The sequence below is a fragment of the Stegodyphus dumicola genome, chromosome 3 (genome assembly GCF_044657685.1).
Source record: "Stegodyphus dumicola isolate Sdum_Otavi_A_Nest chromosome 3, ASM4465768v1".
NCBI classification, from domain to species: Eukaryota; Metazoa; Arthropoda; class Arachnida; order Araneae; family Eresidae; genus Stegodyphus; species Stegodyphus dumicola.
The window spans coordinates 78,652,282-78,667,809 of record NC_140770.1 but is presented as its reverse complement, the minus strand read 5'-3'; the positions used below and the strand labels follow the sequence as shown (position 1 = coordinate 78,667,809).

Below are 15,528 nucleotides of genomic sequence, written 5' to 3'. Positions count from 1 at the left end.
GATGCTTATTTTCGATATTGTGAGCAGACACCCACAGAAATCATGGCTCATATGTGAAGCAGAAATATAATCAGTGTACTTTAGATACACGAGTCACCGTGTATCTAAAGTACACTGATTATAGTAATATATACTAAACTGACATTTTCGACGTTTCTAAATCTGGTCAGATCTCTCTTAGTCTATCAATTCTCAATAGAATCAACTACATAAAGAGAGCTGGAGTCACCTGTGAATCAGTTTCCTGTCATGGCAGATTTTCCTAGATACGATATTCAAAAAGTTTTGTGTTTATCGGAAACATATTTTAAAAAGCTCTAAAAATATGTTTTCTTTTTTCTTTGAACCCCTGAACTTATGTTATGAAGAGGTTTCATTCATAACTGCGGAATATTAATAAAGCTTGAAAAATATGAAGATTTCTCTGCAGGTTTTAAAAACATACATGTGCAATTGAACCAATGCAGTCAACTTACAGTCAACTACATTCATTCCATAGTTTACAAACTGACATGACAGAAAATATGCATCGGAAGTTTAAAAATATTTTTTTTATTTCCAAAGTTAGTTTCAGCTTCTAATGAACTCAGAAGAATTTTTCCCCCTGGCCTTTAGTTGAAATATGCAATTGCAAGTCTAATATGTTCTATTTGAAACACTTCTCCAAAATGCATTACAATTTCCTGAGCAGTTTTTCGTATAAAATGCTGCATTCTTCATCTGAAAACTATAATTATATTCTCTCTAAGACTCAAACCAGCACTCGCAGTTCTCTGAATCAATTTCCCCTATGCTACAAAACTATCGGAATTTCATGCTGCACCGAAGACATCATCGGTCTTCGGTGCAGCATGAGCTAAGCTGCACCGATGATGTCTTCGGTTCAGCTTAGAAGATTATGGAAAAGGTTAGAAAGTTATGCCCAATTTCACATTATTAATTTGGCATCATGTCAAGTAATTACTTTCCACATGCTCTTTTAAATTAACAAAATTTTGTCGAGAATTCCTAGAACTAATGCTGGATTCACTTCCCATCTTTTCGTTTCAATAGTTTCATTATAGAACAAAATGCAGAATCTGATGGCAGCTATGATTAACAGTTAGCAAAGTACGCTCTGACGCGATCTAAAGACATGAAATCGTACGTTTTATGGAATGAATGTGGTTATTAGAATACGGCAAAGCACGAAACGGTTATCTGCCTAAAGGAAGGGAATGTCTTCGTGAAAAACATTCTACGGGAAACTGACTCGTTTTCAATCACTTTTTTTCTGTGTGCGTGGGGGGAAATGACATTTTAAATTAAAAGTTTATTTGCACTGTAATTTTAATATTGGGCATTATTTATTACTTCTTAAAACAAATTTAACTGTAGACAAATACGCTACTTTAGAATATGCAGAGTCTTAACTGAAAGTAAAACTTTTTTGTAATTACTTTGATTTCACATACGCATGTTAAGCATCCAGATGTTTCAGTAACTGTTAAAAATTTTATTTCTTGGATAATGATAACGCGTTTTTGATAATGCATTACAATTTTTGAACTAATAATATGTCCTCTTTCATTGTTGCTGCTTATTTCTATGTTTGGAGATACAATCACCAGAATTGGTTCCTGATAACTATGTTTGGGATCATAAAGTGTACCAGTTATTGGTAAAGGCCTTATGGCAGAATAATTTATCTCAACTCCATCCGGTTTTTTTTAATTCTAACATCCCAAGGATAAAATTCCAAAGGGATTGTATTAAGCTTATCTTTCATTAGCCTCTCTAAGGGGTTTTGAGGGTTTTTGTCTTCCAGCTCGATGCTATCTATTTATAAAAGTTCATGCCTTCTTCCAAATATAAATCCGAGCCTAACGATACCTTTTGTTTTGTTAACCGCCATGCTTCTCTGGACGGCAAATATGATATCCTGATTTTTAAACGTAGTAAAATCTATAGTATAAATACGCAGCTATATTAAAATCTCAGGGAATAATCAGGTTTTTCACCTGCAGTTTTAAATGAACATATGCTGATTATGTAAAGACACTTTATTCAGAACTGGTATAGTTGCACTGAAAGCAGTAATATAGTAGATGAATCACAATGGGAACGCATTAATTCAGTTTATACTAATTACGATGGGGAAAACTGTTTCGGTTTACGAATACTTTGGATGACGAACTATCTTCAGGAACGAATAAGCTCAGGGACCAAGGCTTCATTGCAATTACATTTCTCAACAAAAATATTTTTTCGACTTATTACCACAGAAACCATTATCGGAAGCATTCTCTAGGGCATCTCAATCAGAATTTACCGCACATGAGGCTAAGGCGAGGTCATATAAAATGAGAAGTTAGTACATTAATGTGATGACTACCACGGTGTTCACATTTAATATTATGTGACACTTTCTTCAAGGGGATGCTTAATTATATTGGCTTTTCATCTTCACTTTCTGCTAATGCTCAGGATTTCAGCAAACCTGCACAGATTTTAGAATTTATGAAGTGATAAATGTGAGAAAGTAACTATTGCTGTAGCCTGAAATCAGAAGACAGATCTCGGTTTGTTGGCCAGAGGTGCTACCAGCTACACCACAAGACTACGCAATGGAGATGGCAGAAGTTCCTTACATTCTTCCTCATTTGAGAAACGACTGGAGAGAGGAGGGCGTGATCCAGTTGGTCATTTGCAGATTGTCACTTCACTTACAGACCTTCTTGAATTTTGGAGGGGAGAAAAGTGACACATTAATTATCTTTCAATCGATATTCGACCAACGGATCTTCCGACTGACGTGCTGCCAGTTACACCACGAGAGCAGGCAGTGGGGCAGACGAAAGTTCTTTGTAAATGGCAAAGAGATGCTGAGGCTGAGATCAATTGCAATATACTATCACAAATGTACGCTGAAATGGATCACCGCATAAATACCTGTGGTATAAACAAAAGTGGGCATAACAAACATAAGGAAAAACGTAAAAAATGAATTTCATGAGTTTTCTTCTGCTTCAGTACTATAAAATTTTAATTTACTTATGTAGTTTATTTTTTATGAAATTTTGAAATAGTTCACGAAATTATGAATAACCCTGTCATCTTAATAGTGCATATTTTCACTGGTGACTGCCAGTAACATTTAATAGCTAGAAGGGTATTGTTTAAGTAATTTGAACATTTATATTAATAAATCTTTGAGAAAAGATTAAAAAAAGAAATGAAAGTGTCCATTAAGCAAATGGATATTTTTCTATGAAAATAAGAATATAATAATTCTATGAATGAAATTTCGCCCTAACTTGATATGAAAATAAAAACATTATAATTCCAGAATGAAGATGCTGTTTTTTATTTAAAAAAATAATAATAATAGCTGTACTTAGGATTAGGCTTTATTGAAAAAGGCAAAAGGAAGTTCTTTTAGAAAAGCAAATTTTCCAATTAATTAAAGCTCACGAACTAATTGGCTGGTTAATTAATATGTATTGAAATATAGGCTCTTATGTTTCTTTTCACATTTTCCATTTTGACCGCTTTCGAATGCAATTTAACGATGTTTTTGCGTGATATCTGTATGTAAGGACAGAATAAAAGACTCTTTTCCTCCAAAAAAATCATAAAACTCCTTTAAAATGAATTCTGAAGAGAATTTTTCGTGGCGTCTGTACGAACGTATGTACGTACGTATCGCTCATAACTCAAAAACGAGTAAACTCAGAACGTTGAAATTTTGTATATAGGACTACTATAACATGTAGATGTGCACCTCGTATTTTGGTTGCAATCGGCCGCGCCAAACGTATATAAATATATTTATATATATATATCCACTCTGTTACCCGGCTCAGTGATCTCAGTTTCTTTACTCTTGTATGTTTGTAAATTGTACAATTTTTGCTTTAAAAATGATTGAATTATATTGTTCTTATCTTCCGGTTAAGGTTTTTATGCCTTCAGTAAATCTGTATGCAATATTTTTAGAATTATGAACAATTTTAAAGTTTTTTAAGTGCCGCTAAGCCTAATAATTTTTTTGATGGCGGCCATTGCTTGTTTACATTTGAAACAGCAGAGTAGTGGATTTGTTGCCAATCTAGAGAAACGTAGCTTCGCGACAACAAAGAAAACGCCTTATATTATTATTGCGAATTAAATCATGCTTAATCCTTTCTCGAATTTTTTCCAGGAAATAAGTGTTTAAGATTTACTTCGTAATTTTTAATACAGATATTTTGAGTTTTTATGTATTTTTGCCTTGTCGCGAAGTGAGAACTGAATTAATTGAATGAGAAATACTCAATCGTCTGTGAAAAACTGTCTCCTTTTTTGTTTTGTTTGCTTAATTTCTTTTATACATCGTTCTAGCTTTATTATAGTATTTGAATAGAACATGTGGTAACGATAATTTAATTCTTTAAATGATATAAATTTTGTGCATTCTGAGTTATAATATAATATGAACGAAATATAATACTGTTAAGTGAACCTAGCGCCAGAGTGTCGCTATGGTAAACAAACAGAGTGAATTTTAAAGAATGCATTTATTCTATTGTGGTTTATGCGCTGTCGGCGAAGTAGATTTAATTCAATCCAATAAGTTTAAACGAAATGCAAGAAAAAATGCGCATAATTTAATATTTCTTACAAGGAATTCATGTGGTGTACACATCAGATTTTTTTAAATTAATTAGGTTATTTAATTTTGCGTCTGCTCTTAATTATTCTGTAAAATTAAAAATGTCTCTTTTTAAACATCTTTGGCGTTGAAATCCCGGCAAACAGGTTATGTGCGTGCACATTTCCATGGATTTTCTCATGTGTAACGTGAATATCAACCTGCTTTCCTCGGAAACTCCTACATGAAAGCATCCTTCCTCTTAAAAAGTCATCTGTAATGTGTTTTACCATAATTAAATAATCCAATATAATCATTTTTGCTATTATACTCGAAAGGGATATACTTTCAAAATGTGTAGCAGTTTTACTAGGTACAGTTAGAGAATGGGAGCACCACCCATCGAAGAGATAAGACCAATCAGCTGTAGTAGTTTTCCTTAAGCTGCATTTCATCCATTAAACAGGCTGGCTGTACGGAGGTTTCGGAACTTTCATTATAAATAAGTAAATACAAGACAGGTTCCCATAGAAAATCCTCCACGGAGGCACCCTTTTCATGGCAGACATCCATCGAACGCTTTTCGTAACCAAAATTAAAAATCAAACTAAACAGGGCTAACATAACAGTAACTAATACTATACTTTGTCTAGCATTAAAATGTTGTTGCTAAATATTTCAGAATAAAATGAATACAACCACACAGCTGTATATTTTAACAATGGCTTTTACTTGGTATACCAATAAATTAAAAAAAAGTTCAATTTCAAAACTCGCAATAAATTGAATGAATTAAATTCAGGTTCCTGCCATGCTTCGCTAGCCGGGAAAGAATAATAATAAATAGCACTCCAGTGGCGCCCATAAAATTGTCATTTTATTGCCTTAAGTTCCTTTTATGTGGAGTATACTTTTGAACGAAGAGTCCTTAAAAAAAAAAAAGAAAATAAAATTAAACGAATTCTGTCTAAAAGAATCTAATATTGGAACTGCCAACCACAATGCCTGTACCCGAAAAATAAAGAAAGTTTTCCTCCGGCAAAGTAAATACTCCGGTTTAAAATATAGTCGGTAAAGGTCGGCAAAGAATATTTTTAAAATATCAACAAGATAGTAGTACTTTGCAGTAATTCGGGAAAATATAAAATGTGTAAAAGAGGACAAGAAAAATAGCCTTAGATATTTAAGGATGTAAAGCTTAAGTCTAGTTCTATATATTTTGTAAATCGGAGAATAAATTAGCTAACGATCTGAGAAAGATTTTAGATGGTTAATTTATTTTTGAAAGCGTGTAGTTTGCTGTATGTTTTCATGCAATAAAATTAATGCACTACAGATTGGAAAACATTGTAGAGGCTATTGGATACAAGCAGAAAACCGTGATGTCAATTTTCACTTCTCTTGGATTCGAACCACTGATTTTCCACTTCCTAGTTGAACATGCTAACTTCTTACACCACGACAGCATGCTAGAGGAAATGCGATAATTTCTCAGATTCTTCCCTATTTAAATAGCGACTGGAGAGAGACAAGTAATTCAGTCGACCATATGCATATGATGACGATTCACGTCCTTCATATTTTAATGCAAGCGCCACTGAAAAGAATATTAGGCTTTTCGGAACCATAAAACTTTAAAAACTAATTCTGCCCTTGTCGGGAATCGAACCATAAATTTTCCAACAGCTAGTTTGAGGTCTAATCGTATGCACACAACAGCATGCACAAGTAAATGCAATAATTCTTTATAATGTATGGATTTTGGTACATATTTATTATTTATAATAGCAGTACACAATTGGAATCAAAATATAATGCTGGGTTCATTTTTATGAGAGTTCTGTATGAAGTTCATACATACAAAAAACTTCGAATATGAAAAGCAAGTCTTTTTATTCCATACATTTTGTGAAAATTTGTACAGTGCATATTGGTGACATGTATAGTGCTAGCGAAGAAAGTAATTAGTACCGTTAGAATAATAAATAAGACTAGAAAGTATTTTAGAGCTTGCACAAAAGTTATACTTATTTCTGCTTTCATACATTTTATATAAACTGCGTAAAATAAATATCTTTTTTAGAAAATATAAATTATACAAAAATTATTATATAATTACGGTTGCATTATCAGTTATCACTGTATTATTTGCAGACTTTATATGTGCTAGATATTAGAATGTTGCTATTCAGTTACGCGTGTGTTCAAAATGGGCGAATCCAGCGCACAATTAGTCACATTCGCATTACAATTTTTTAATAGTGACAATTCAAAGAATTATGAAACTGCTTATATTACGAAAAGATAAGTAACAAGAATAATAATTTAGATAGCAAGGGATATTTTTCTAATCAGTAATTGCCCAGATCTTCAAATACAGTGAAACCTCCATAAACAAATACTCCATTTCAGCGGTCACGCCGTGTTACAGTTCCTTGATCCTGAAACTCTCGAAGCAGGGCACAAATGCACATTCATTTACTATTCTCTGACAACGAAAGAAAAAAGCTTTATTCTATATATATTATAAACCAGAAGTTCTCAACTGGTGGTACGGTTTTCTTCCGTGTTATATTTAAAAATTAAATACAATACAAAATTAAAAGTGGATCCTAATTTCCTGTTAAATTTAAGTGAAAATAAGACCAAACACAAAGAAATTTGTCTCTCTTAAACAGGCTCAAACTTCGCACTAAATTTTAGAATTAAAGTATTATAACTTAAATTTTTATAATAAAAATAGTAAACCATTTTTAATCTAAAATATTTTTATGAATGCATATTTCATACAAATAGCCAATCGGTTGTGCAAACGGCAAATTTAATTTTAATATTTCTATTGATAAATTGAAAAATGTAGCGGTGGTACTTAAATTTTCAGCTTTTATTTAGATGGTACGCGTTTGTCGAAAGGTTGAGAACCGCTGGTGTAAACTATTTTCGTTAAATGCACAGTTTCTCGGGATAGGTGTTAATGCCCACGAGTGGAAGCTGAGGAGGTCCGAGAGGAAAAGAAAGTTACTGGACCAATTAAAACGGCAACGAAGGTGTATTGAGAAGTAAGTGGGCAATAAGAAAATGTTTTTAAAATTTAGTCATTTAACACTTTTGAAACAAACTTTTAAACATTACCCACGTAACTTTCTACAAATTGTATTAAATCTACACAAACTGGTTAATATTGCATGTAATTTTATAATGTTAATCAATAAAATTAAGTACCTAAACATTTTCCTGCATTTCAGCCAATATCTACAGATTACATTCAAAAGGTATTATATTGCAAGAATAGGAGGCACTGAACAAATTCGAAGTCTGCTGAGCAAATTATGTCTTGAAAAGGGAGCAGAAAGCTAAAGACGTTGCAAAATTGTAGTTTAATATCTCATACATTTATGTTAACAATTCCTAATTAAAGTAAATGAATAGTTTATAATTTCAGATTTTGTTACTCATTTTAATTGCCTGAAAAATGATCGTATGTTTTATTTTAGGAGCCAAATGGAAGGGGAAGCTCTCAAAATGGAATTGAACCAGGAAAAATGCAGCCTGAATAAAATGTCCGAGGAAATCAATTCCTTAGTCGACAAGCTGACCACCGCGGTCGAAGAAATGGAAGCGACGAAGTTGGAATATCAGAAAAAAGACGAAAGACTCAAACTTACCCAAAGCAAAATACAAGAAATGTGCATTATGTTCTTAGGGGATCAGGATGTTACAGAAAAACTGCAGGCCTTATATAAAACAAGACGAGAGGTATTCATCGGGAAATATTTTCATTGCCGTTTTATTATGAATTTTATTATTTGCGACATTTATGCAATTTTCTTTCCTTACTTTTCTACTGATGAAAGCACAGGAAAGAATTGTACGGTATTGATCATGAAATTCAAGCTAGTGCAATACATCGAGGTTTGTCTTCGATATATCCAAAATATGGGATTAATACAAGTAAAGTATGTGGTATATAATAGATAGATTCCACAGCTAAAGTCTAAAAATCACATAAAAATTATGCTTCTACCTCAAACTTATTTTTTATAGAAAGAAATATTTTAATTTTGAATATTAAAGCATAATAAACTATTTTTGAGATGTAGCATTTTCCAAACCTTTCATATAAGAATAAGAAGATAAAGGAAAATTTTTACATAATATCAAAAGTTAGTAATTGAATCAAGATTTCAAATATCCGAGTAATAAAAAATAAATTTAAGAATATAGCCTTTATATACATATTCATTAAGAAACAAATGAAATTTAATAAATGAAGTATATAATTAAAATTCACGAATCGTGAAATTCATTTCCTTAACAATGGACAGAAGGCATTTGAGAGGCAACATAGATATTTTACATTTCCCCAGAATCTTTCTGAAGCCAAAGCACGTACAGAGGAGGGTGAATTATTTTAAAAGTTAACACAGATAAACGCTAATTGTGGAATGTTAAATTATTTCCAGAAAATTAAGAGTGTAGTACATAAGCTGCACTACTTGATATTTGGATCCGAAATGCATTGAAACCACAACAATCTGATTCTTTTTTATACTGGAACAAATGTTTATAACAAGGCACATAAGAACTGTTTGCTTAAAAAGAAATGCTCTCATGGGAAACTTTCTAAGAAAAATCGGCTGGTATTCACGAAACATATGAGAAAACTACGAAATGCCTACCTGTTCACTAAGATTCCAATCTTTATCCAATTATCAGCATTCAGCGATTTTAGCGTCTAAACCCCTTAGAATTTAAAATTGAGATACTTTGAACATAATGAAAAGTGGTTGCCAACTGAAATAATTTTCCTAAAATTTGAATTAAACGTTTTATCAGTTTTAGGGCTTTGAAAGCTTCAAATTATTGATCATCACTAAATCTAAATCTCATATGCGCCCACCAGTGTCCTAGCGATAAAGTCACTGAACACTATAATAGTTCGACATGGGTTCGATGACAGACGAATGAGTTGGCTGAAAATGTATTTTCGTGGTTTTCCATGAGCGTAATGTGGATATGAGTTAGTTTCCATTAGAAGGTCTATTACGAAGGTCCTTGGCAGACGGTATCGCATGCTTTGTCATAATGAAATAACCAAACCATTTCTCAAGCACATGACTGCACCCTTTGAAACTGCACATGACAAAAGATGTGTGATGAAAACGCAATCGCCGACAAATGTTAGAATAAGAACTCGGAATTACACTTTCCTTCTGGTTTAGCAGATTTCTTACAGAGGACAATCTTTCTGACGTGATTTTGATGTCGTTACCAAACAATATCTATTCGATGCAAATCAGAAATCCTGATTAGAAATTTTATTTAATAAGGAATTTTCTTAGGAAGGTACACTAAAGCAATTTACAAATCACATAAAGGGTTACGAAATGTATTACTGTAATCCCAAGTAACCTAATTTAGATTCCTTTTTTGAGCAAATAACTGATAAGAATTTCCCTGATCTTTTATAAATAGATTAAATTATTTATTTGCGCAAGAAATTTTATTCGCCTTAAGAATTAGCAGGCAATTTTCTTTTTGTTTTGTTGTTGTCATAATTAATTTATTTCTTTTTTATTTATTTTGACACAAATTTTAATAAATTCATTAAACTCTAAAACAAAATTAATTGTTTATTGCAAATTAGAATGTAACAAGCTCGAAAATTACATAAAGCTAGTAATATATGAAACTATTTTGTCAATATATCATTTTCCATATCTCTAACTAAAATAAAATCCTTAGAAAGTCTCACATGAGAGCATTTCTTTTTAAGCAATTATGTGCTTTGCTATAAACATTTGCAAACGTTTGCATAATTATTCTGATATGAATAATTATTTCATCGCAGAAAGGCGCCAATAGATTACTGGCGTTGTATCGCTGGATTCTAGCTAATATACAAGTACCTAAACTATTTTCATTATTTTGAATTTGAATCATTAAAACGTTTAAAGATTTCCTCACTTCATTCCTCTTTTTTAGCATACAGGAAGGAAAGTTTTGTCTGAAGAAGATGTATTAGAAAAAATAATCCATCCACGACACAAACACAGGCAAGCGAGAAATGAATTGAAAGGAAACAAACATGGATCTACAGCCGTTTCAAACCAACAGGTCAGCATTCTGACATCTTGTTACTTTTATTTAATATTATGAATATTTTGAGTGAAATCCAATCCTCCTGAGAAAAGTGAAGAAATAAATAGTTAATTAATATAGGATGATTCATTTGGTACTAGACCCAAGAACTTACCATTATCTCAACGACTTTATTAAAATTATTAAAATTTTGAGCATACATATATGATTACGTACCTTACACTATGAGAAGAATGTCGATTCCATAGAAACTGGAACAGAGAATTTGAGAGTCGTTCAGTCATAACCGAATGCGACGCTTTATCTTTGAAGAGAAGCCTGCAAGATGTCATCACTAATTTCTGAAATTTCATGTCGAATGTTGTTTTCCAGTTCTTGTGTGCAAGAACATTTGGCATCTTGGCATTTAACATGACGCAACGTATACATTGAGAAGTTTATTGGCATAGCTTTTCTTATTAAAGATTCTCGTGGGATGCAAAAATTTCATACAAATATGATTTATCACATACTTAGCACTTTCTTGGGTCTAGTCACAAAAGATTCAACCTGAATAAGAATAAATTAATTCAACTACTTAATAGAAATTTGACCTGAATATATAAGGATTCATTTTTAACATTAAGAACAGTAATTTTATTATAAGAGAAGTAAATTAACTGAAGAATTAAAAGTAATTATTAAAAACCGTTTTTAAAATATTTTGTCTGCTATTTTTTTAAATTTCAAACCTATATTTACTTTATACGCTTTCAGCCTTTATTTAAATTCGATGAATATCTTCCAGTTAACAACTGTTGCCGTTTTTTGACTATTTGCTTTCCCTCGAAAGTATTCATGAGGCAAAGCAAAATGTCACCAAAATGTTGTGTGGCAACCCACTGTGTTGCTAAAATGTACTTATATAGCAACCCAGTTATGCTCATCACAGATCGTTGTGTACATGTAAGAACAACAGAACAAAAAGAAAACTCAAGTACGCGCGTAACAAATGGCTGTTTTGGCCGTTGGGCAACGCCGAGTTTGTGCAATTCTTTTATGTTTATTGAAGCGAAAACAGATCGCTGTATGCATGGGGAGAACAACTTCACAAAAAAGAAAGTTTTATCGAAAAAGTGTTTTATTACAGACGTTACTTGCTTTTTTTAATTTTATTGATTGACTGCTCTTCTTTAAAATTTTTAGTGCGCCGCCATTTTGGAAATGACTTTTGCTTTTCAGGCATTTTCTTGGTGAAAAACTGGACACCAGTTTAATTCGTGACTTTTCTTTTGGGGTTGCAAATAATCATAAAGCACCCAACTATTACTTATAGTTAAATATGATGTTTGTATCAATTATTCATCGTATACCATTATTGGAATCATCTTTTTTTTATAAATTATAAATACGTGCACATTATATAGTTCACTCTTAACGAAATATTTTACAGTTTTACATATTTCGTTTCAAATGTAAATCATCAAGTTTCTAATAATACTCATATAAATATGTTATTCATATGTTCATGTTATTAACAACTCATGTCATTCGCTTGCAGTTAATAACATTTTAAATCTTATTCTGTTAACTGCCTCTGTTCTTCTTGAATTTCGAATTTATGATCATAGAATATTTATCTTTCAATAAAGGTAAGTAGCTCTACAGATAAAGCAAATTACGACAGTAATTACTATAGCTCCACTGGCTAAACACTGAAATATTCAAACCCCCTGCACTTAAATCAAGAACTTTTTCTGTAGAGGTTTATTTTAAAACTGGAAAATGAATCATTCTAGAGTCTTAATATGGAAGTTACAACATTTGTAATTATCATTGGTTATGTCCCCGTTCCATAAACATCAATAACCATCCAGCTGCTTCAAGTTCCATAAATTTTAAATTAGAAAGTAACTGGTTCTTTTCATATGCCCTGGAAGTGTTCATGTCGTAAATCATTCCAATTCCAGTTATCTGTATGTCACTCAGTAGATATGGAAAGATAGATGCAGTGAAAGGGGAAAAGTGTTTAACTTAATTCGGTTACTCTGCTATAATAGTTCAATTTTATTTTAACATAATTTGGTTACTCTGCTATCATAGATCAATTTATGTAATTTATAGGCAAAATTAATGATGTAACTAATCTCTAAAAACTAATTCAATAATAAGCTTCAGTATTATGTCTGATAGTTAAAAGTTTAATTTATAAACTGTGAAAGCAATGAAGAAAAATCTTTCCTATCAGTTTTTATATCTGTTTTGCATTTCAAGCATTAGCTTGCTAACATCTGTTTGCTCATCTATACTGTTTACAAAATCTCACGAGTTTTTACGGAAAATGATGTATTGATAAAATGGTTTCATATATTACTAGCTTTATGTAATTTTCGAGCTTATTACATTTTAATTTGCAATAAACAAATAATTTAGCTTTAGAGTTTAATGAATTTATTAAAATGTGTGTTAAACTAAATAAAAATAATTAATTAATTCTGTCAATAACAAAACAAAAAGCAAATTCCCGGAAAATTCCCTAACAAAACGAAAAGTAAATTTTTTTTTTTTTTCTTAAGGCGAATCAAAATTCTTGTACAAATAAATAATTTCATCTATTTATAAAAGAAAAGGGAAATTCTTACCAATTATTTGATCAAAAAAGGAATCTAAGTTAAGTTACTTGGGATTACAGTAATCCGTTTCGTAACCCTTTATGTAATTTGAAAATCGAATTCGTAAATTGCTTTAGTGTACCATCCTAAGAAAATACAATGTTTATTATTATTATGTTTATTATTGTTATATATTTTGTATATAGTACATATTAAAAATATTAATTATTTATGAACATGAACAGTTATAATAAAATCAAATATGTGTAATTAAAATTTGAAATGTATAAAAAGTTTAATTTGAACTAATTCTTTATGTTTTTAAATTATGTAATGAACAACTTAATGTATAAAATAGAATACGCCATAGGAGAACGCTTGGTTAAGAATGATTTAGTTTTGGTTAAGCTTTCGATTGATTTTCTAATTAATTTTAAGTTTGGATTTGCAAATTTGAAATTATTATTGTTTGAGGCGTTATGTAAATACCTTCGTCATTAGCATTATGCAAGAACCACATGAGACAGATTAATTTTTAAATGATGCAGTTTAAAGCGATTTATCATAAGCGCACACTATTTTAAGACAAACAATGGAAGTAACTAACTTAAAGTATAAACTTAAGAAACTATTTCAAATTAAAAATAAGATTTTGATTTATATATGCTTTTTACCTTACACAAGTATTTTAATATTATCTACGGGTAATAATAAATAAATCATGCATTGACTTAAAAATACAGAAATATGTGTTTTCATGCCTTCAGATCCACAAACAGCAGCTTGCAGAACTCCAGCAGCAAGTGAATGATTCACAAGCCGTATGCAGTATTCTTCAGGAGCAGCTGAAAGAAGTTACCGACTTCTTGGATCAGCTATTGCACATCGATATCTCCCCAAAGAATCTTCCGGCACTTTCTCTTATCAGGCATTACGGGAAACATCTCAAAACTCCAGCTAACATAATGTGTAAGTAAAAAAATCTTAAATGACTTCACTTAAATTAACAAACTTGACACACTGTAGTTGAATATTTTATTTATGATCACTGAGAAACATCTTTCTTCGAAAATGTTGATTACCAAAACGGTTGATAAACTTGCTTCTAGATAAGAAGATTTTTCTTTATTACGGGTAAAATATTAACAAAAAATTAAATATTTGTTGCTTTTAATGCGACAACTGCGTAAAGATATCCACTCTCAACGGTGTTTGTTAGCACATTTATGAACTCTAACCAATCCAAACATGTCTTCAACCTTTTCCTGAGGGCTGGACATAGTGTATGTCCCGCTCGTTCACTACTTTAAATGTTTCTCAAGAAATTTCGGCAAACTGTGGAGTATTCAAATTTACTCCTTAATATAAAGTATGAAGTGTAAGATCCTGTCGATTTGTTTTTCTGTTCCTTGCTTTTAAAATAGGCGACTAAACAGCCCTAAAACGTGCAAAATTGGTCCTAATAAGCCCACGGGAGAAGGTGAGTAGTTAGAATTTCTAAATTGAATACGGCAACCTACATAAATACGGTTTTGTTTTGTTTTCCCGATTGAATTATTGAGAAAGAGATGAGATAAACCATTACATTTTTACCAAATCAAAAATATCTATATTAAAAATAGGCGGATTTGTAGCTTAAAAAAATTATTTTCCCCCTACTTATGTTTAACATATGTCAAATGACTTCGTAATTTTCAAGTCCTTTTAAAAGCCACAGGTAATTATAACAGAATGTGTAACTATATTACAGAGAAGCTGCGGGAAAAGAAAATGTTTAATAAAAATCCTAAAAAACTGTAATCTTAAATTTCGGTCTTCATATATCTAAATTTATTCTAGTAAAAATGTAGAGTACTTACGTATTAGTGTAATAAATTGGTAAAAGTCGCCAAGTCTTCAATATGCGCCAAAATATAGCAACCAAGCGCCAAATGATTCTTCAGTTTTAACAACTTCAATTTTAACTTTAACTTCAATTTTCGCTATGTTTCTCGTTAAAACGGATTTTATAAGAGAAATCGTAATATTTTTTAATCATAAAATCAGCTGTAAAATATGTGATTGTGGGATTTGCCTGCAATGGGAAATACCGCTATAAAATTCCGCAGCAATACAGTATTTTACCATACAATCGCTAAAAGGAATAATTGCTTTGAATCTTTTCTTAAAAAGATCGCCACGAAATTTGCACCAGAAACAAAATATGGGTTCTAAATGGTTATA

General features: G+C 31.3%; 1 protein-coding gene and 1 long non-coding RNA gene across 3 annotated transcripts in view; one reads left to right on the top strand and one right to left on the bottom strand.

Annotated features, from left to right (window-relative positions):
* The window catches only part of LOC118182814 (uncharacterized), a 263,465-nt gene that overhangs the window by 216,017 nt on the left and 31,920 nt on the right, over positions 1 to 15,528 (top strand). For both annotated transcript variants that reach the window (XM_085813015.1, XM_085813016.1), the window contains 3 exons: positions 8,107 to 8,368; positions 10,598 to 10,729; positions 14,073 to 14,274. In XM_085813015.1, coding sequence (XP_085669141.1) covers positions 8,107 to 8,368; positions 10,598 to 10,729; positions 14,073 to 14,274 — 596 coding nt within the window. The remainder of the gene's footprint in view (positions 1 to 8,106; positions 8,369 to 10,597; positions 10,730 to 14,072; positions 14,275 to 15,528) is intronic.
* Positions 1 to 15,528, bottom strand: part of LOC118182816 (uncharacterized) — a 33,496-nt gene that overhangs the window by 17,397 nt on the left and 571 nt on the right. The gene's annotated exons all lie outside the window — the stretch shown is intronic.